A 20689-nucleotide genomic window follows, 5' to 3' on the forward strand; every position below is an offset into this window, starting at 1 on the left:
TCACCACTGTTCCAATAAAGCTCTCAACATAAGCTTGAGGAACAGCACCTCATCTTTCGATTAGGCATTTACAGCCTTCTGGACTCAACATCGAGTTCAACAATTTCCAGCCATAACCGCTGCCCCTATTTTTTTCAGATGGCAGCTGTGATGTTTCTGCAATTCCCATTTACACCTCCTCGAGACCCATCTTTTTGTTTCTTTACCTGTCCCATTTACCATCTCCTTTTGCCTCATACCATCATCCCTTTTATCTTTTAATCTCTCCTGCCTTCCATCCTATCACAGACCTTTCCTTTAGTTCTTTCCTCCCCTCTCCCTTTGCCTCTGCACTTGCTTAAAAACCTGTAACATCTCCAACATATTCCAGTTCTGACAAAAAGATATCGACCTGAAACATTAACTCTGTTTCTCTCTCCACAGTTGCTACCTGACCTGCTGAGTGTTTCCAGCATGTTGTGTTTTTATTCCAGATTTCCTGCATCCGCAGTATTTTGCTTCAAAAGTACTTCATTGGCTGTAAAGCACTTTGGGATGTCCTGAGATCATTGAAGTCGCTATATAAATGTAAATTTTTTTTTGAAAAGACCCTAGAAACCTTCAGGAAAATTTCTCAGAATTATTAATCACTGTACACTAAAGGAATGGTGGAGTCAAATTTTCTTCAAGTTTACACCAATAAACCTTGGATGAGGAGCCTTTCTGTTGACTACCTGCTATCTGATACCACTTCTAGGATTTTCCTCTGGAAGTGATGTAATACTTCTGCCCAAATATGGAATTTCAGAATTAGATGAAATTGATGAGAATAATTGCCTCAGCGATCTCTCTTCCTCCCATCCGAGACGGATAAACCAGTAGCACTTTAAACAGCTTAAGCACCCTTGCAAATGATACATAATTACACTGACCCCAGGAAATCAGCCAGGGTCGGAGGCATAGGCAGGGAACTGGCAGAAGTCTCATCCTGCCGATGATCCACCACCACTGTGGCAAAAAGGAAAATCTGTCTTGATCAGCAAACCTTTTTTAACACACAATCGCTAAATACCAATGAAATCCACCATTAATTCATCATAACAAACTTGATGTACAGTTTTTCTCATCAAGCAAATAAAGTTTGCCAAACCCATTTTCATTAAAGTGAATGCCTCCTTAAGTAACTTTATAAGTGTACTATTATGTAATTAGCCACATCTTTACTCAACTTAAAGAGCATTACTAAATGGAAAAATGTTAGCATAATGAATTCTAATGTCAAAATGTTGAAACTGCCATTTATTTCCAGACATATCATTGATTGACGTTTTTCTGTAATACCACTCATCTAAATAACTATTATTCAGTTGGGTTTTCAGTGTATATTATTTTGATGGCATATATTTATAGACATACCGGTACTTCAAACATCACTTAGGAATTCATTAACAGTAACTTGCACCCTGGTATCAATTTGTGGATTAAACAGTCACATTAGGAAAGTAAAACACACCTAAAACTAATTTCAGTAAAGAGCTAATTGTTCTGACTTAAAATTCTACTTGAGGCAAGTGATGTATATCAATATATAATTCCATTGGATGGTGGGAATTCTCAAAACTGCTCCTGAAATTCTGTTCAGGCCCTAGGCACTTCTCTGGCGTAAATGCTGGATGGGAGTCGAAACAGAAAAAGGGTGGGCTTGCAGTGTGGGGGCAGTTATATTGTTAAAAATGGGATTCCCGACCTGATCCCACCTCCAACCCGCCCACTTCCAGTTTTGTCAGATGGGGGGCAGGTAACAAACCCGCTCCCAGGGGGCGTTACCTTAATTTAAATATTGTAATGAGGCTGGAAGCCTCTTTTTCCCCGTCCATTTTGAATTTAACATGTCTGGGGATGGGTTTCGCACAATTCATGAAACCTGGCAGTTAAACAGAGGCGGGGACTAGTGCATCCAGGAGATAAGTGGCTTTATACCTACCTCCTGAATCCAGGATCCCTACCTAACCTACCCCCACAAACGGAGACCACCCCACGAGGCTGACCTCTCCCCGATTCTGATGTCTCCCCCTCCCCCCTCCACAGATAGCCGACCCCCCTCCCGCGATCCCTCCCCGGGACTGACCCCTCGCAACTGAGGCCTATCCGCCCACAGCCAGCCAACTTGTGAAGCAAATAATTTCAAGATTATGCTCCCTATACCCAAATCGAAATCATCTATATATATCAAGAACAAAGTGGACTGACTACTGGCCCCTGGAGTACATCACTTGCAACCATTGTCCAAGCTGAGCAAGACCCAGTGACCCGAACTCTTTGTTTCTTGTCTGTCAAGCAACCTTTTATTCATGCTGCTACATTTCCTCATACGATATACCTAAAGTTTCTAACAAATCTCTTGTGAGACAACTTATCAAACGCTTTTTGAAAATTCATATTCACTTCATCTACTGCACTCCTTTTAGCTATCCAATTGGTCACTTCTTCAAATATACTTTATAAAATTTTTCAAACATGACTCGCCTTTAACAGATCCATGCTGGCTTGCCTTGGTTAACCCATATGCTTCTAAATGTTGGGGCCGAAATTCAGAGTCCCGATAAGGCCCGTTATTGCCGGAATGCGGTGGGCAGGCGGCGGAATCCAATGGCCGGCGATTTCTGGTTGAATGGCCGCCGCAAGCTAAATTCAGCAGGGAGGTTTTTCTGGCGGTCCCCACTTCCGCCCCATCACTGCCGAGCGGCTGTAAGTACGTCATCAGTGCCGCGCTGCCGGGACCCCCCACCTCCATCGAAATTAAGCCAGAAAAATCTAATGCCTGCCGAGCGGTGCCCCCCAACAGCTTTTTCTGTTGGTGCACCTTTCATTCCCTCTGTCAGCCCTTTCTGCGCGGCAGCCATTAAAGGCAAGGGTCCATTGCCGCTGCCGCCATTTAATTTTTTTTGTTGGCCGACTTCCATGTCAGCTGGACTATTGTGCCCCCTGATTCGGCCAGGCCACCAACAGACAGCCTGGCACCCCCTCTTTGGCGCCAGGCCGTTGGCCCGGCCAAAACCCTCCCTGGTGGCACTGTGGCTGATCCGAAACATTTGCCGATTCTCTCCCCTTTATAGGAGGGGAGATACGTGGTGACGCAGATGTGCAATGACATCAGCACCGCTCCGCTGCTGAGTGAGAGCGGCGGAGACTCTGTCCCGACTCCACTTCCGCCCCTCACCAGCACTTAATACCACCATACTTCCACCATTATGACCAACTTCCTGGCCACTTTAAAAAAAAGATAAAGAGCTGAATATCGATCAAGAGTCGACCTGATCCCACCCAGCAGCGAAAACACTTAAAAAACGGTAAGTGCGCCAGGTTTCTGGCGGGCCTGAATTTCGGCCCCGTTCACTCATGTTATCTTCAATGATGGACAGGAGTTTTCCCATAACTGATGCTAAACAAACTGGTCTACAGTTACTCAGGTGATGTTTTTCTCCCTCCTTTAACTTAAGTTACGAAGCCCATGTAACTACTTATTTTTACATATCAAGGCTGTTGTTGATTTATCAGCTTTTGGGGCTGTTTCAGTCTTTTTGAAACAGCTAGTCACCTTTTGCCAGTTTTCTAGGCTAGCATCTGTGGAATTTATCAGTGTATTATGTTCATCTTCACTGTTTGGAAAAAGTAGTAAACGCCAAAGGAAATTTAACGTGCTGTGCTTTTAATATTTTTCCACCTTGGTTCAGCAAGTGATTATTGCCTGTTAAGATTTGTATGTCATAAGCTAATTGCCTAGGTACTATTACAGATATCGCTAGATACTATTACACGACACACAGAACACACAGATATTATAATCCACAATTAGTCATCGCCCATTCTATTCATTGTTAACATTATATGCTAATACGCTTTGTATGCAATTGATGTATGGTTATATTTACGGTTGGAGAATAAGTTTAATAAGGTCGTGATTAGGAACGAATGCATGACACCAAGATTACCAGCTTAATTACAATCCAGCAGAGTTACATTTTAATTAATGAGTCACTGCATCATTACAATTATAAATTTAATAATTTAATACTTACTCTTCCAGACCCAACAATGTTGTTCCAGCACTTGCGGCACTGGTTTGGCTCTCGGACATTGTGGGCCGCCGATGATACAACCTCGACGATCTCCGCCCAGATTCTTTGGTATATACGGGGGAGGGGGTTTCCCATGACCACCCCGGGTTAATTGGCCCCACTGAGTTTCCACCTCGTGGATAAGGGCAGCATTTGCTTCATCAGAGAATCTTTTGGCTCTTCTTCTCCCACCAACCTCCGCCAAATCACTCCCCTCACCCACCTCTGCCACCTCACCAACATCACTCACTCCCGACTCCTCATAATCCATCTCTATTTTAGTATCAGTTTTTTAAATTTTCGCTCTGCTTCCCTCGCCTATAATGCATTCTCTCTCTCCCTCTCTTTCAGTCTTCTGAGCATGTGCAGATGACCCCTGACCTCCTGAATCGCAGGAAAAGTTAATCACCTAAAAAAAAACACACATGCACAGAACGATCGTTGCTATGGATACCAGCCTTGTACGATGGAATACATCACTATCGTCCAAATTAAAAAGGCGAAACTAGTGGTTTTTAAAATGGCCGATATTCCGGCGATTCCGAAAAATAATACAACCACTAATGCCGGAAATATCGTCCAAAGCGATGATAATGGAAAGTCCAGCCCTCCGTGTTCAATTTTCTGTCTCTTTACTAATAATAACATTCCATTTCCTTATCCACCTTCTGACCAAATGCTTTTATTGAACCAATCTGTTCAATATTTCTGGCGATTTGAATCATATTTGGTTAAACAAGTTTCTTTGGAAGTCACAGGATTAAACAAGCAGCACTGAAGCAGTGTGAAGATATCTTGCAACACCTTGAGCAATGGATCTGTAAATGTTACACTGCTGAGTGTATTGCGACTGAGCAAGCACCAACTGGTGCTAACAACAACAACTTTTATTTATATAGTGCCTTTAACAAAGTCAAATGTCCCAAGGCACTTCACAGCAGTGTTTCAGGCAAAACAGATATAATCAGGGATGCTCAAGAGAGCGGAATTTGAGGATCGCAGACATCTCATGGGGTTGTGAGGCTGAAATAGATTACAGAGATAGGGAGGGGCGAGGCCATAGAGGAATTTGTAAACAAGGATGAGAATTTTGAAATCGAGGCGTTGTTTAACCAGGAGCCAACGTAAGACAGCGAGCACAGGGATGATGGGTGATCGGGACTTGGTGCGAGTTAGGACTGTCGAGCTTTGGATGACCTCAAGTTTATGTAGTGTAGAATATGGGGAGCCAGCCAGGAGTGCATTGGAATAGTCAAGTCTAGAGGTAAAAAAGGCATGGATGACGGTTTCAGCAGCAGAAGAGCTGAGGCAGGGGTGGAGGCGGGTAATGTTATGAAGGTGGAAATAGGTGGTTTTAGTTATGCCACGGATATGTGATCAGAAGCTCATTTTTGGGTCAAATATGATGCCTAGGTTGCGAACAGTCTGGCTTATCCTCAGATAGATGCAAGGGAGAAGGAAGGAGTCAGTGGCTGAGGAATGCAGTTTGTGGCGAGGACCAAGGCCATTGGCTTCGGTCGTCCCAATATTTAATGGGAGAAAATTTCTGCTCATCCAGTACTGGATGTTGGACAAGCAGTCTGACAATTTGGAGACCATGGAGGGGGTCGAGAGAAGTGTGGAGAAGTAGAGCTGGGTGTCGCCAGCATACATATGGAAACTGACTCCGTGTTTTTGGATGATATCGCCAAGGGGTAACATATACATGAGATACAGGAAGGGGCCAAGGATAGATCTTTGAGGGACACCAGAGGTAACGAGGCGGGAATGGAAAGAGAAGCCATTGCAGGAGATTTTCTAGCTACAATTAGATAGATAAGAATGGAACCAGGAGAGTGTAGTCTCACCCAGCTGGATCATGGTGGAGATGCTAACAACACAGAGCACTCTGAATCACTCAGCGTTTAGAACAAGTGAATTTGTTTGTATTTTATATAGGTAAAGATACTGAAACAGTGTTGTTGGAAATACCATAAACTAAAAATAATAATCAGTTGAAGCACACTCCCTTCCCAGCCACATCACTTTAACTAACTACATCAGTATAAAGAAAGGAAAGAATTCCCTATCAGCCAAACTATGAACAGTTTCAGTGAAGGTCAGGATAGGGTAGTTATGCAGCCGTTGAATGGCAGCATGTGTGGAGAAGGCAAGTCGTACTTCGACTGAATAATGATAACCCAGTCAAATGGTTTCAGGCCTCAACACAATTAGACCTTAAAATATTGACAGAAGGCAGCCCCTAATTAAATCTTGTGAAAACTACTTGAACAGGATTTTATTCACTTTTCATTGAGGCAGAAATGTATTTGTGGCACACTTAAACGATGGGAATCATTTTAAAGTGACACAAATACGTTGATCAGTTCTGCCTCCTCCTCTACTTAGAATAGTAAATTGTGAAAAATGAAGCAGAGACCATTAACTCTGTCCGACTGCCTCTGGGTGAATTTTATCAGAATTAAGGGCAAACTTGAAGCGACCACACAACATTCCACGAGCAGGGGCAGTTCTAGTATTTCGTTTCTGCTGCAATTTAAAAATAACTCACTTACATATGTCTCACTCCAGTGGGTCAGGTAACCAAAAAATTGCTTTCTTTTTTACAGCATTCTTTTTTCATCTGTCGGACAAAATTGCTTCAGCATTTCTGTGAGGCTAGTTAATTTCTTAACACACATAATAGATTCAGATTAGAGGATTTACATTCTTAAATGATGTGAAATGGCACATCACTCCAATAACACCCAGAGAATGAATCCAACTCTATGTGTGAATGCATTCAGAGTGCGTACAATTTGTCAGCACCACAATTACTTTTCTCAGTTACGTATAAATTTGATTTTTTTTTCAACCATTGCATCTTAATGTTATAAAACCATTGAACAGATTAAGAATACGTGGAGCAAATTCCAATGCTGATAAATATTAGTTCTTTACAATAAAACCCGATTATCCAAAATACATATTCACCCTTCAATCGAATTAATATTTTAAAAATACCACCGTATAAATTTGAAGTTGCCTTTTGAAATTACATCCTATGAGCACATTTGGTGGATTGGGGGTTGACATAGTTTGGAAACCAAGCGCAGCCACAAGGCGTCATCAGCACAGCATACCATGGATTTGCGCTGTGGGATTCATTAAACCAGATCCTGTCTACTAATTAAGCCCCTGGAGCTGGACTAGCTCTGCAGCTAGCTAAAGCTGTGGCCAACATCTGATATATAGTGACACATGCTATTTTTGGCCCATGAGTTTCACTGGTCCTGGCAGTAGAATCACAAACCATGGGTATCTTTTATTTAAATATGGGGACCATGTGTTGATTTTTTTTAATTCCCCAGCGAACCGCTTGGCCCAAGAAGAGAAGAAAAGGATTGATTAGCTAAAGAGCAAGTAATATAGCAATTGTTCTGACCAGCTGTGCCTTGGGGACAACAAGGCCTCATGGGGCTGATTCGCCTCACCATTTCCCCAGAAAACACCTATTACCTGAGCACAAAAGTCAAGAAAAAAAGGGCAGAGACCTGCTACTCCAAATTTCCCCAACATTACTCAACCCCTGCAACATGCACAGGCCCAACAACTCAATTAAATGATGCAAGATAGGGTATTTCATGTCCTCACGCCTCATCTTCTGATGAGGCACCCCAAGAAGCAGGCAGTGGTTCTGGTGTTAAATCAGAGAGTCCGAGGAAGCCTGGCAGCAAGGCAAAGAGGATCCAACAGATAGGTGAGATGAGGCCTCATCTACCTGCTCAGGTGGATGTTAATACAAACATAGAAACATAGAATATAGGTGCAGGTGTAGGCCATTCGGCCCTTTGAGCCTGCACCACCATTCAATATGATCATGGCTGATCATGCATTTCAGTACCCCATTCCTGCTTTCTCTCCATACCCCTTGATCCCTTTAGCCGTAAGGGCCACATCTAACTCCCTTTTGAATATATCTAACGAACTGGCCTCAACAGCTTTCTGTGATAGAGAATTCCACATGCTCACAATTTTCTGAATGAAGAAGTTTCTCCTTATCTCAGTCCTAAATGGCTTACCCCTTAACTTTAGACTGTGACTCCTGGTTCTGGACTTCCCCAACATTAGGCACATTCTTCCTGCATCTAACCTGTCCAATCCCGTCAGAATTTTATATGTTTCTATGAGATCCCCTCTCATTCTTCTAAATTCCACTGAATATAAGCCTAGCTGATCCAGTCTTTCTTCATATGTCAGTCCTGTCATCCCGGGAATCAGTCTGGTGAACCTTCGCTGCATGCCATCAATAGCAAGAATGTCTTTCCTCAGATTAGGAGACCAAAACTGCACACAATATTCAAGGTGTGGTCTCACCAAGGCCCTGTACAACTGTAGTAAGACCTCCCTGCTCCTGTTCTCAAATCCTCTCGCTATGAAGGCCAACATGCTATTTGCCTTCTTCACCACCTGCTGTACCTGTATGCCAACTTTCAATGACTGATGTACCATGACACCCAGGTCTCGTTGCACCTCCCCTTTTACTAATCTGTCACCATTCAGATAATAAGCTGCCTTCCTGTTTTTACCACCGAAGTGGATAACCTCACATTTATCTACATTATACTGCATCTGCCATGTATTTGCCCACTCACCTAACCTATCCAAGTCACCCTGCAGCCTCTTAGCATCCTTCTCATAGCTCACATTGCCACTCAGCTTAGTGTCATGTGCAAACTTGGAGATATTACATCCAATTCCTTCGTCTAAATCATTAATGTATAATGTAAATAGCTGGGGTCCCAGCACTGAATCTTGCGGTACCCCACTAGTCACTGCCTGCCATTCTGAAAAGGACCCGTTTATTCCTACTCTTTGCTTCCTGTCTACCAACCAGTTCTCTATCCACGTCAGTACATTACCCCCAATAACATATGCTTTAATTTTGCACTCTAATCTCTTGTGTGGGACCTCATCAAAAGCCTTTTGAAAGTCTAAATACACCACATCCACTGGCTCCCCCTTGTACACAAGAGATTAATGTGCAAAGTTAAAGTACATGGGATTGGGGGTAGTGTGCTGACATGGATTGAGAACTGGTTGTCAGACAGGAAGCAAAGGGTAGGAGTAAATGGGGACTTTTCAGAATGGCAGGCAGTGACTAGTGGGGTACCGCAAGGTTCTGTGCTGGGGCCCCAGCTGTTTACACTGTACATTAATGATTTAGACGAGGGGATTAAATGTAGTATCTCCAAATTTGCGGATGACACTAAGTTGGGTGGCAGTGTGAGCTGCGAGGAGGATGCTATGAGGCTGCAGAGCGACTTGGATAGGTTAGGTGAGTGGGCAAATGCATGGCAGATGAAGTATAATGTGGATAAATGTGAGGTTATCCACTTTGGTGGTAAAAACAGAGAGACAGACTATTATCTGAATAGTGACAGATTAGGAAAAGGGGAGGTGCAAAGAGACCTGGGTGTCATGGTACATCAGTCATTGAAGGTTGGCATGCAGGTACAGCAGGCGGTTAAGAAAGCAAATGGCATGTTGGCCTTCATAGCGAGGGGATTTGAGTACAGGGGCAGGGAGGTGTTGCTACAGTTGTACAGGGCCTTGGTGAGGCCACACCTGGAGTATTGTGTACAGTTTTGGTCTCCTAACCTGAGGAAGGACATTCTTGCTATTGAGGGAGTGCAGCGAAGGTTCACCAGACTGATTCCCGGGATGGCGGGACTGACCTATCAAGAAAGACTGGATCAACTGGGCTTGTATTCACTGGAGTTCAGAAGAATGAGAGGGGACCTCATAGAAATGTTTAAAATTCTGACGGGGTTAGACAGGTTAGATGCAGGAAGAATGTTCCCAATGTTGGGGAAGTCCAGAACCAGGGGTCACAGTCTGAGGATAAGGGGTAAGCCATTTAGGACCGAGATGAGGAGGAATTTCTTCACCCAGAGAGTGGTGAACCTGTGGAATTCTCTACCACAGAAAGTTGTTGAGGCCAATTCACTAAATATATTCAAAAAGGAGTTAGATGTAATCCTTACTACTAGGGGGATCAAGGGGTATGGTGGGAAAGCAGGAATGGGGTACTGAAGTTGCATGTTCAGCCATGAACTCATTGAATGGCGGTGCAGGCTAGAAGGGCCGAATGGCCTACTCCTGCATCTATTTTCTATGTTTCCATGTTTCTATGTTACGTGCTCAAAAATTATAGATTTGTCAAGCATGATTTCCTTTTCATAAATCTATGCTGACTTGGACTGATCCTGTCACTGTTTTCCAAATGCGCTGCTATTACATCTTTAATAATTGATTCCAACATTTTTCCCACTATCGATGTCAGGCTAACCGGTCTATAGTAACGTTTTCTCTCTCCCTCCTTTTTTAGAAAGTGGGGTTACATTAGCTACCCTGCAATCCAATAGTACTACTGGATGAGCAGGAGAGTTCTTCCAGTGTTCTTGCCAACATTTATCCCTCAACTAGCATCACCAGTCCAAATGATACAGTTATTTATCTCATTGCTGTTTGTTGGACCTTGCTGTGTGCAAAGTGGCAGCTGCATTGGCCGAGAAAATAACAGTGCCCACGCTTCAAAAATAACTCATTTGTCATGAAGCACTTTGGAACATCCTGAGGATGTGAGAGCCACTATATAAATGCAAGTTCTGTCTTAAACAAATTAATCTCTGGCCTTCTGAAGCCAAGAATGTTTATTGCTAGAATTGCAGCATGAATCTGTGTATGATTCAGCATTAACTGGGCTCTAGGAGAGACCATAACAATGGCTGTTGCAGATCTTTATAATCTTTGAGTGGATGAATGTTATACCGTTGATTTTCTCTAACTTTAATTTAACAGATCTATTTTTGTCATATAGTATAAAGGTTACTGCACTGCACTGCTGCAATCTCACTGTATGTAGATGTTAATGACAGTGAGAATGATGGAGAGAATGTCCAGAGTTGTAACAGTGTTTCGAACAACAACACCAACTGTTCCATTGCTATGGAAATTATGATTGTTTTTCAGGATTTAAAATTGCAAAGGTTCATCTGGCTTTATTGATAAATCTAAGTACTGTAACAAGTGATTTGAATTAAAACCAGCATAATTAAGACTCCTTGGCCAATAATCAGCAACAGATATTCGCATGACATATATGAGCGTGGCTATATGTCCCAGAGCAATTCCAGCAGCCATTTAATCTGACTTTATGTCAGTTGTCTGCGGGGATGCTAAGCGAAATGCTTTCTGTAAGTGGAATGCTCTTGTTTGAGGGAGAAGAAGGCAGAGGAGACACTTATTGGCCACCTCATCCTAAGGCAAATGGTATGTTGGCCTTCATAGCTCGGGGGTTTGAGTACAGGAGCAGGGAGGTCTTACTGCAGTTGTACAGGGCCTTGGTGAGACCTCACCTGGAATATTGTGTTCAGTTTTGGTCTCCTAATCTGAGGAAGGACGTTCTTGCTATTGAGGGAGTGCAGCGAAGGTTCACCAGACTGATTCCAGGGATGGCAGAACTGACCTATGAGGAGAGACTGGATCGACTGGGCCTGTATTCACTGGAGTTTAGAAGGATGAGAGGGGATCTCATAGAAACGTATAAGATTCTGACGGGACTGGACAGGTTAGATGCGGGAAGAATGTTCCCGATGTTGGGGAAATCCAGAACCAGGGGACACAGTCTTAGGATAAGGGGTAGGCCATTTAGGACTGAAATGAGGAGAAACTTCTTCACTCAGAGAGTTGTTAACCTGTGGAATTCCCTGCCGCAGAGAGTTGTTGATGCTAGTTCATTGGATATATTCAAGAGGGAGTTAGATATGGCCCTTACGGCTAAAGGGATCAAGGGGTATGGAGAGAAAGCGGGAAAGGGGTACTGAAGGAATGATCAGCCATGATATTGAATGGCTCGAAGGGCCGAATGGCCTACTCTTGCACCTATTTTCTATGTTTCTATGTTTCTATGTTTCAAGCATGATCCAGGAGATGCAGGAATGCTTCTCCTCCCCCCACAAAAATCTTCCAGCCTGCTGCCAGCCCGCTCTCACTCCCGAACTCTCTCCATCCCTCACCCCAGGATCCGTGCCCGCACCTTCCCGCCACCCCGTCAGGCCTACCTGCTGGCCAGATCTGCGCAGAGACTGACCCATTTTCCACTCTCTGAATTTGGTGAGCTACAGTGGAGCCTCCGCTTGCCACCCACAGATCAATGATAACATTTAAACCCTCCTTAGAAATAAAACAATTATCTATAAAGCAGACACCCAGCCTGAATCTGTCCTGCTGTGCTTCTTCTTACATTTTGCGATTTTTATTCCAGATATTTTCCATGCAAACCCTCGCTCTCTACAAACGGGTGTCAGCTGTGGTTCAGTTGGTAGCTCCGACAATGTGCTGCCTGCTCCCACAACACCATCCTCATTGTGGTGAGGCCAAATACCCGGAGATCTTTGGACCTCATCATTTGTGTGCAGGGAATTATTCCTGTGCGGAGCGGTTCCCCGAATATAACTCTCAGCGAGTTCCATTCCCCACATGTGAAGCGTCCTACTTTCAATTCGTGCAATTTATGGGCTGCACCCGTCACCGCCTGCACCAGACCCACCAAGGCAAAACTCCGGCCAACATCTCTTCTGGAACTAATATATATTAAAAGCTCAGCAATTTTCTGCAAACAATACTGTTTTTTGCTTAACCCCCATTTGAACCATGAGAGTAAGAAATAATGGAACAATATGATAAGTCATAGATAGAAGGTTTCAACTTTGTCAAACCTAACTCCACCAATGCCAACCCATTATTCACAGTAATACCAAAAGCTTGACAGTTTTGCAATCCCCTGAGAACTTATGTCACAACTTCTCAAACTATGATAAAGAAATATTCAACTGTGCTTATGAGGTACCATTCTAAAAAAAAGTCATTTCACTTTTAATAAGGTCAAAATTCAAATGTTTCTAAATTTTAGTCTAATACAGGCCGCTTTGGCTTCAACATTTATTCTAAGGACACCGGAAGCACATTTGGTTGTTCATTATAGAATTAACCATGCTACTGTGTTTCAGTTTGTGATATTCAATATTATATACACACATTTACTGAACCATCCAATGCAATGGTTTAACTCGCAAGTTAAAGCTCTTAAAAAAAAAGACAATAGCGGTTACTGCAATTCTTACCTCTTTTCCAATTTCTTCTTGCTCCCATTGACTGTCTTTTTCTGAGATCTCAGTGTATTTCCCAAGCTGGCTGAGAGTTGTATTCCCACTAGAAAGACTGTTATTCTGTTTTCCACTGGTTGCTCGCTTTCTCTTTCTCATAAAATATCCCATATTGTGTGGCAACTCTGTGAAATTATCTTCAGATGTAGGTCCATATAACTCATCTGATGCTTCACAAATATAGAGTTCAGTGGTTTCACTGGGTGTACATTCAGCTTGAGACCCATAGTCAGAAAATGCAATAATACTCGATCTGAGCTTTCTGCCTTTTAGCTCACTTGGTGAACTTACTGCATTACATGCATTTTTATACGGAGAAGAAACGGAAGATGCTACCTCAGGAATCGAGGCATAATCTGGCTCCTCATCCCCTCTTTCCAAATTCCATGCTGCGGGGTGCAGCAAGACTCCATAATGCCAGCCTCCATCAGGCTCAGTAATCCTACCGGTATGTTCGGACAACCTGCAGAATCCCAATGACCCTTCTACACAGAACAGTGGAGGGGAACTCTCATTTTCTGAACTTTTACCACCATCTCCCTTGGGATCATTACTTTCAGCTTTGTTTATCTTGTCTGACCCTTCTTGTTCGTGCCCAGTCAAACACTCTTCTTCTGGGGTATATGTCGATGCCTCCAAACACATGACAGCTGCAGAAGTTGGCAACCTCTGATGATTTGCTCTGTATGCTGATTCCATTCCACTTTCTTTAGTAGAAGCGTCCACCAGTCTGCAGGAACCACGAGCAGCACTGCATTTTATATTAAACCGAGGTCTTGATAGCTGACTTTTCCATGTTGCTGAGAGTTTTGAAGTACAAACCATTAAGAGCCAATGGTCTTAGCCTTTCCCAAACGTCACCACATCAGCCACACACCTGCATAATAAGATATTTTTAAAATGCCATTAATTTCACAGTAACATTTATAATGGAGGGAGCTGTCTAGACTGCATTCACTTCTAATCTGGGGGGAAAGCCATTAACCCGCCCACAGTAAAACACAAATTGGCATTTTTGGAGTTAATAATGTTATTTAAAGTTTTTCTGAATACTGGGAATGTCTTTTATATCAATGTTTTCAGTAAAAAGCAAAAATTAGAATTAGATTAAGATTACACAACTGGACAGACAGCTCTTATCTGTGACTTGATAAAATGGAAGGCTGTCATTTTAAAATGGATAAAATTCCTTAACAGATGTTGTCGTTACGAATTAACTCACATTTTATGTTACATAAAGGGGAGAGGCAATCTGAAATAATCAACCTGTGCTGAACTGTGATGAGTAGAATATTACAAAAAAAACTGCAGTTAAAAAGCACATCATAAAGTGCTGCAATATAATTTCCATGTTGCAGTGGGTATATTTCCCTCTGGTTGTTATCATTAGTAACAAAGTAGACATCAATATGAAGCAGGGAATCCTAATGTGCAAAGAGCATGAGCAGTGTAACAGTTCTCATTTGAATATTTTGTTGGATGTGACATCAAATGGTAGAAGTAGTCATTGCCAGTTCACATTCGCAGCAGATAGTATAACTGGATTTAAACTTTAATGTTAATGTTTACAAAAAGCTCAAATGATATACCTTTAAGTTGCTTATGTTAGAAAAGAGCCAATTCTCCAATCAGCACTTTTCTAAGGTCAGCAAGCAGCACTTTGTGCATGATTCAAGTATGAGCAGGGATCAGTGAGATTAAGTGAGCTCAGTGCATACTTAAGCATATGTGCAAGGCTCACATTGAGCTTGTGTTGAAGTATGCACACAGCTCTGCACGTGTGTTTAAGTATGCACAGAGCTGATTGCCTATGTTTACGTCTGTATAGCAGCATGAATGCCAGAACCAAATGTCATTATTAATTCTTGTTTTCCTTCATTAAGCAAGAACTAATCAAAGGCACAGAATATTGACCAATCCCTAAAAAGCTAACTGTAGCCCCAAAACGTAAATGTGCACATGTTAATAGCACTACTGATTAACATGTTATCATGGGAACAAATGCACAATGTACCCTGAAGTCTAAAGTGAAACTTCAGCGATAAGTGATCCTGGCATAATTGGTACACTAATTCACAAACTGACATTTACTGCATTGTGTTTAAAAATAGGACTCTAAAAGTATAGTTTTTTCTTGACTGTAGTCATTCAAAATACTGCGGTAAATCTCATCATCACCACATGGGCAGTAATCAGAGTGGATTGCCTGCCCATTATAGAACCCAACCCATTTTCATTCCAAATCTTTGGCAGATCCACCATCTTACTCAGGGGACTGAACGTAAGGTGGCAGGGACCATTTGTGGGGCAGTCAAGTGCTGGAGATGTGCCCCTAGTAGCACTTGCGCCAGCCTAATTGGGGTCGCACCCACTAACCCCGTACATTCCAGCGGGATCAGCACTGGAGGACAGCCTCGGAACCGCCGGGAATGAATTCCAAGGAATTTCGTGGCCAATATATTTGTTTAAGAAAATAGAAATTTCTCTTAAGACAGACAGATGATGCTTCACACTGACAGCTAAAGGACATAATAAATGATCTGCAAGGAAGACACATTAGAATGGACAATTGGAGTTGAATTACAGTTACATAATTTCTCTAAGTATGTTTTTGTCGCATTTCCTGACATGTTGTAACCCCATAATGGAGAAGCCATACGAAATACCTTTAATTATTAGGCATACCCCCTATAATATGCATTTTCCATACTTAGCAAAGATGGCATTATAAAAGTCTGTTTCTAAATTGTACATTTCATATATGCATACCATAATGCAGAGCGAAAATCCTCATCTAGGATGTACTGCACTAATATTGAGCTATACAGTCCAGTATTTTTTAATTACATATTCAGGTTTCTGCACACGGTGAACCATGTGAGGTAAAATGTCTTTCAGATTTGGACCTGAATTTGTTTGTCAGACTTTATCTCAGTGACATTATATAGCAGAAATAATCTCCTACCTAAGAAGTGGTCAGTGTTTGACTGCAACCCTTCCTATTAAACAGCAGTACAAATACCTCAAATACCCCGTGTTTAACATGCAGCTAACCAATCATTAATTGTCATTTCAGGTCTTACAAAATGATTCAAATTCATCTACAAATTAATAAACTATCCCATTCTTGAGGAATCAACAAAACACAGAGGCTGTTTCCACTATTGAAAAAACAATGTGAACAGGAGAAAAGTTATTAAAACCCTTGGGCCTGGATTTTCGGCTTTTTGCGTTTTTGCCCATTTCCAGTCATAATTCGCGGCGGAGTGAAACATTTAGTGCCGGGTTAACGTTAGCACCAGAGTGAGGAACTGTCACCGAATTAAAGTTCATGAGGAGCGTTAGAATTAACTCCGGCGTTGCACCACAGACTTTGTGCGCCAGAGCTAAAAGTTCCGCCGCTGAATATATGCAATTATTTTTTTCTTCCTGTGCTTCTGGTCTGGTCTCCTGTCGCAAACTCTAATGCAGGGCCCGGCCGCGCGCAGGTGCATACAACCGGGGCAGAATCAGCCATTTCACATTTGGATTTTGATCATGGAGAACGATGATTCCAGCCACGAGGCTAATGAAGCTCTAGTGGGAGCTGTGGAAAGAAGATGGCAGGAGTTGCATCTTTGAGGTGGTTCTAGACCACTGCCATTGATATTTCAGAGGATTTGGAGGGCGATAGCAGAGGAAATCTCTGCCTCAGACACTGTGGTCAGCACTGGCACACAGTGCCACAAGAGGTTTAATGATCTGACAAGGGTCGTCAGAGTGAGTACAATTTTAATTCATGCACTGCTTCATCACTACAATTATAAATCTGACACACTATTTGTTGGTGCCTCTCAGCACTCTGTGGGTTGCCTCCTAAAATGCATAACACATAGTTCAACACCCTATTTGCCATGAATGATCTTTACACATCATTAAGATTGCTTTCTGAGATCTGATAAAATGGCTCCCCACTTCAATGTCCTCCTGATGAACCACATGCAACTTCCAAAGCCATTAAACAGAGGATTGTATTATGTTCAGACAGTATGGTTTAAGTGCTTTGGTGGCTATTTGTGCCACAGTAGCAGGTGGACCCTCTTGTAACCATTCCCATTTTCATCCTTGCAGGCAAAGAAGTCTCATAATCGCTGTGAGCAGGTGCGGATAGACAGCGGTCCGCCTCAGACCCTGCCACTCACGAACATTGAGGACAGAGTGGCATGCCTCATTAGCATCACTGGTTGGGCAGCTGCCACTGGGGGTGCAGACCCCTGCTCGGATACTGAGGGTAAGTCCTGTGTACTCCCTGGGCTGGGTTGGGGCAATGTTCTGCAGTGCCTCCGGACTAGGGTTGGGGCAATGTCCTGCACACTCTCTGGGCTGGGTTGGGGCAATCTCCTGCAATGTCTCTGGACTAGATATAATGGAGTAGCGGTGGTCCTTCAAATGAGCCTGTGCTATGTGACCTTCCTCATGTCACCCTGCCCCCTCCCCTGCTGCTAACCATTGGTCTGTTGCTTTCTACTTCCAGATGACCAGCCACAGGCGCAGCATCCCTCAAGGGACCACTCCACATCAGGCCATCGTCTGGAGGAGAAGGAAGAGGAGGATACCGATGAGCCGACTCCAGCGCAGCATCAATCCACCCCTGTTCCACCATCGGCATTCAACTCCTCTGAGGACAACATGATGTTCTCGGGGTTCGACGAATCCGAGGCTCCTGGGACCAGTGGCGTGCAGCAACGCAGTGCTGGGATTGAATCTCGCTGGCCATCTCTACGGAGGGTGAGTCGGCAAAGTTGGTCTGCTGACAGAGAGGCAAAGGTGGAACTGGACATGGTGGGAATGTCCAGGGAGAGCATCCAGATCAGCTATCAGCTCCTTGATGTCTTGGGTAGGATTCCCACGAGCATGGACAGTCTGCAAGCGGCTATTATGGAGGTAGGATCACAGATTGTCAGTGCGAGCCATGATACCAGTAAGGTCATCAATGCCCACACGAGGCTGGTGACCTCCAGCAGTGACAGTGGAGTCCGGGAGAGTGAGGCGCGAACCCTTGCAGAATATGGCACATCACAGGCACCAGCTCAGCTTCAACTTGGGCAGATGATGCAGTCCATGCCTGCCGCAATACTCTCTACATTCCCCACTGTCACACCAAAAAGTGACGGTTCCAAAGCAGGCCTGTAAGATGCTCTGATTGTTTGGGACCAGCCTCGTCGACGACTGAATGGCTCCAGGGATATGGGAGCTGGTGTCATTCCTCCGGATGACAGCATTCCATCTCCCCCACTCAGTCACCAACCAAGCATCAGCGACGATTGTCACCCAAACCACCTGTGACTGGCAACGCCGATGAAGAGGCTAGCCAGTCAGAAGCCGGGCCTTCCACGCCATGAGCTGGTCCAGTGTGTCCCCAGATGGCATCTCTATTGTCTCTCCCCCTGACACAGCAGTGCTCTGGCAGCCTTACTGCACGCCATCTTGGTGCCACTTTGAGTAGGAGCAGCAGGCAAGGGAGGGTGATAAGAGGAAGGGGGGCAACAACGGTGGGAAAAAGTAGTGGTGATGTTGCTGCATTATGTTGTTGATGCTGAATGCATCATAAGTTTTATGTTACAGAATCATTATATCACAGTATCATTATGTTACAGTATCACACTGGATTATGTTGTTGATGCTGGATGCATCGTATGTTTTATGTTACAGTATCATTATATCACAGTATCATTATGTTACAGTATCACACTGGATTATGTTGTTGATGCTGGATGCATCGTATGTTTTATGTTACAGTATCATTATATCACAGTATCATTATGTTACAGTATCACACTGGATTATGTTCTGATAATGTTGTTGAATTATCACACTGCTGGATGCAGCTCATTTTATTAAGTCTCACAATGAAGGTTACAAAGTTTACAATGTTACAATGTTCAAGAAGATTTTTCTTTACCTTAACCATTCCTGTGGTGTCTCATTTGCAGAATAAGAGGGGGAATAGTCAACATGGTGGGATGGAGTGGCCAGGCAACGCTCAAACGTGCCGTTCACCCTTCAAGCAAAAAGTTCAATTATGAGCTGTCGACCGAAGGCTTTTGCAGTGGTGAAATCTCCACCATGCCTCCCCTGTGGTTGTGGTGGTGGTGGCATGGGTTCCTCGCCAGGCTCCGCTTCCTCGTCTTCCTCCTCCTTCTCCATCCCCCCTCCTGAGGTGGTCCTGCAATCCCCATTGGCAATTCCTGTCCCCTCATGATGGCTAAGTTGTATAGCATGCAGCACACCACAATGAACTCAGAGACCTGCTGAGGGGAGTATTGCAGGCAGCCTCCAGAGTGGTCCAGGCTTCGTAAGCACTGCTTGAGCACTCCAATTGTCTGCTCGATGATGTTGCGTGTGGCTGCATGGCTCTCGTTTTAGCGATGCTCGGCTTCTGTCTGAGGGTTCCAGAGACGGGTCATGGGCCAGGTGGCGAAAACGGTCCAGCTCTGGCCTTGTGGTTGATGCTGGAACATGCGTGAGATACTGCTCTCATCATGGATGCTGCTTGGATTTTGGGCATTGACTGCCATGATGCGCAGATGATCTTTACGTTCATGGAGTGGAATCCCTTTCGGTTTTCGAAAACCTCTGCATTCTGTAAAGGTGCTCACAGGACGATGTGCATACAGTCAACGGCACCCTGAACCTTGGGGAAGCCAACAAATCATCCAAAACTTATAGTCCTCTCATTTTTGGTCACCCTGGTCATTGGGATGTTTATGAAGTCAACCCTGCGTGCGTACAGTGCATTAGTCACTTGGCGAATGCAGCAATGTGAAGCGTGCTGCGAGATCGAACATATGTCCTGCGCTGATGCCTGAAAGGAGCCGGAGGCATAGAAGGCAAGTGCCACAGTCACCTTTACCTCGACAGGCAGTGCAGTCCTGTTGCCGCTGGTAGGTTGTAGGTCTGCCTGTAGGAGCTGGCATCTCTCTGTCAGCACTTCTTTTTGGAAGCGCAGCCTTCTAACGCACTGTGCCTCAGAGAGCTGGAGGTCTGAGCGATGTTCCCTGTAAACTCGTGGGGGGTAAGGCCTCCTCCCCATACGTCTGTGACTTCTTTGATTACGTTGCAAATGATCAATAATAAGCCTTCTTCAAGCTTGAAACCATATGGCAATAGCAGCCAGGATTACTGGCTCCCGATCGAGCTTGGCCCCCATCTTTTAGAATGTCCTTAATGTCCTTTATAAAACAAACTAGAAACTCACACAAATTTCACAATCAAAAGTATGCAGTAAGGAGCGTTCCTCTCCCAATCCTTTCAATCACTCACAACTGCCCCCTTCTCCTTCGCTTTCAACATGGCGCCATTAGTGCCTGGTGCGCCCTGGGTCTGACTGGTTTTTCTGGGTAG

General features: G+C 43.9%; 1 protein-coding gene across 1 annotated transcript in view; it reads right to left on the bottom strand.

Moving 5' to 3' along the window:
• Positions 1 to 14131, bottom strand: part of LOC139275203 (stAR-related lipid transfer protein 13-like) — a 603587-nt gene extending 589456 nt beyond the window's left edge. The window contains exon 1 of the mRNA XM_070892343.1: positions 13265 to 14131. Coding sequence (XP_070748444.1) covers positions 13265 to 14131 — 867 coding nt within the window. The remainder of the gene's footprint in view (positions 1 to 13264) is intronic.
• Positions 14132 to 20689: the final 6558 nt, after the last annotated feature.

Source organism: Pristiophorus japonicus, chromosome 10 (assembly GCF_044704955.1).
Source record: "Pristiophorus japonicus isolate sPriJap1 chromosome 10, sPriJap1.hap1, whole genome shotgun sequence".
In the NCBI taxonomy this organism is placed as follows: domain Eukaryota; kingdom Metazoa; phylum Chordata; class Chondrichthyes; family Pristiophoridae; genus Pristiophorus; species Pristiophorus japonicus.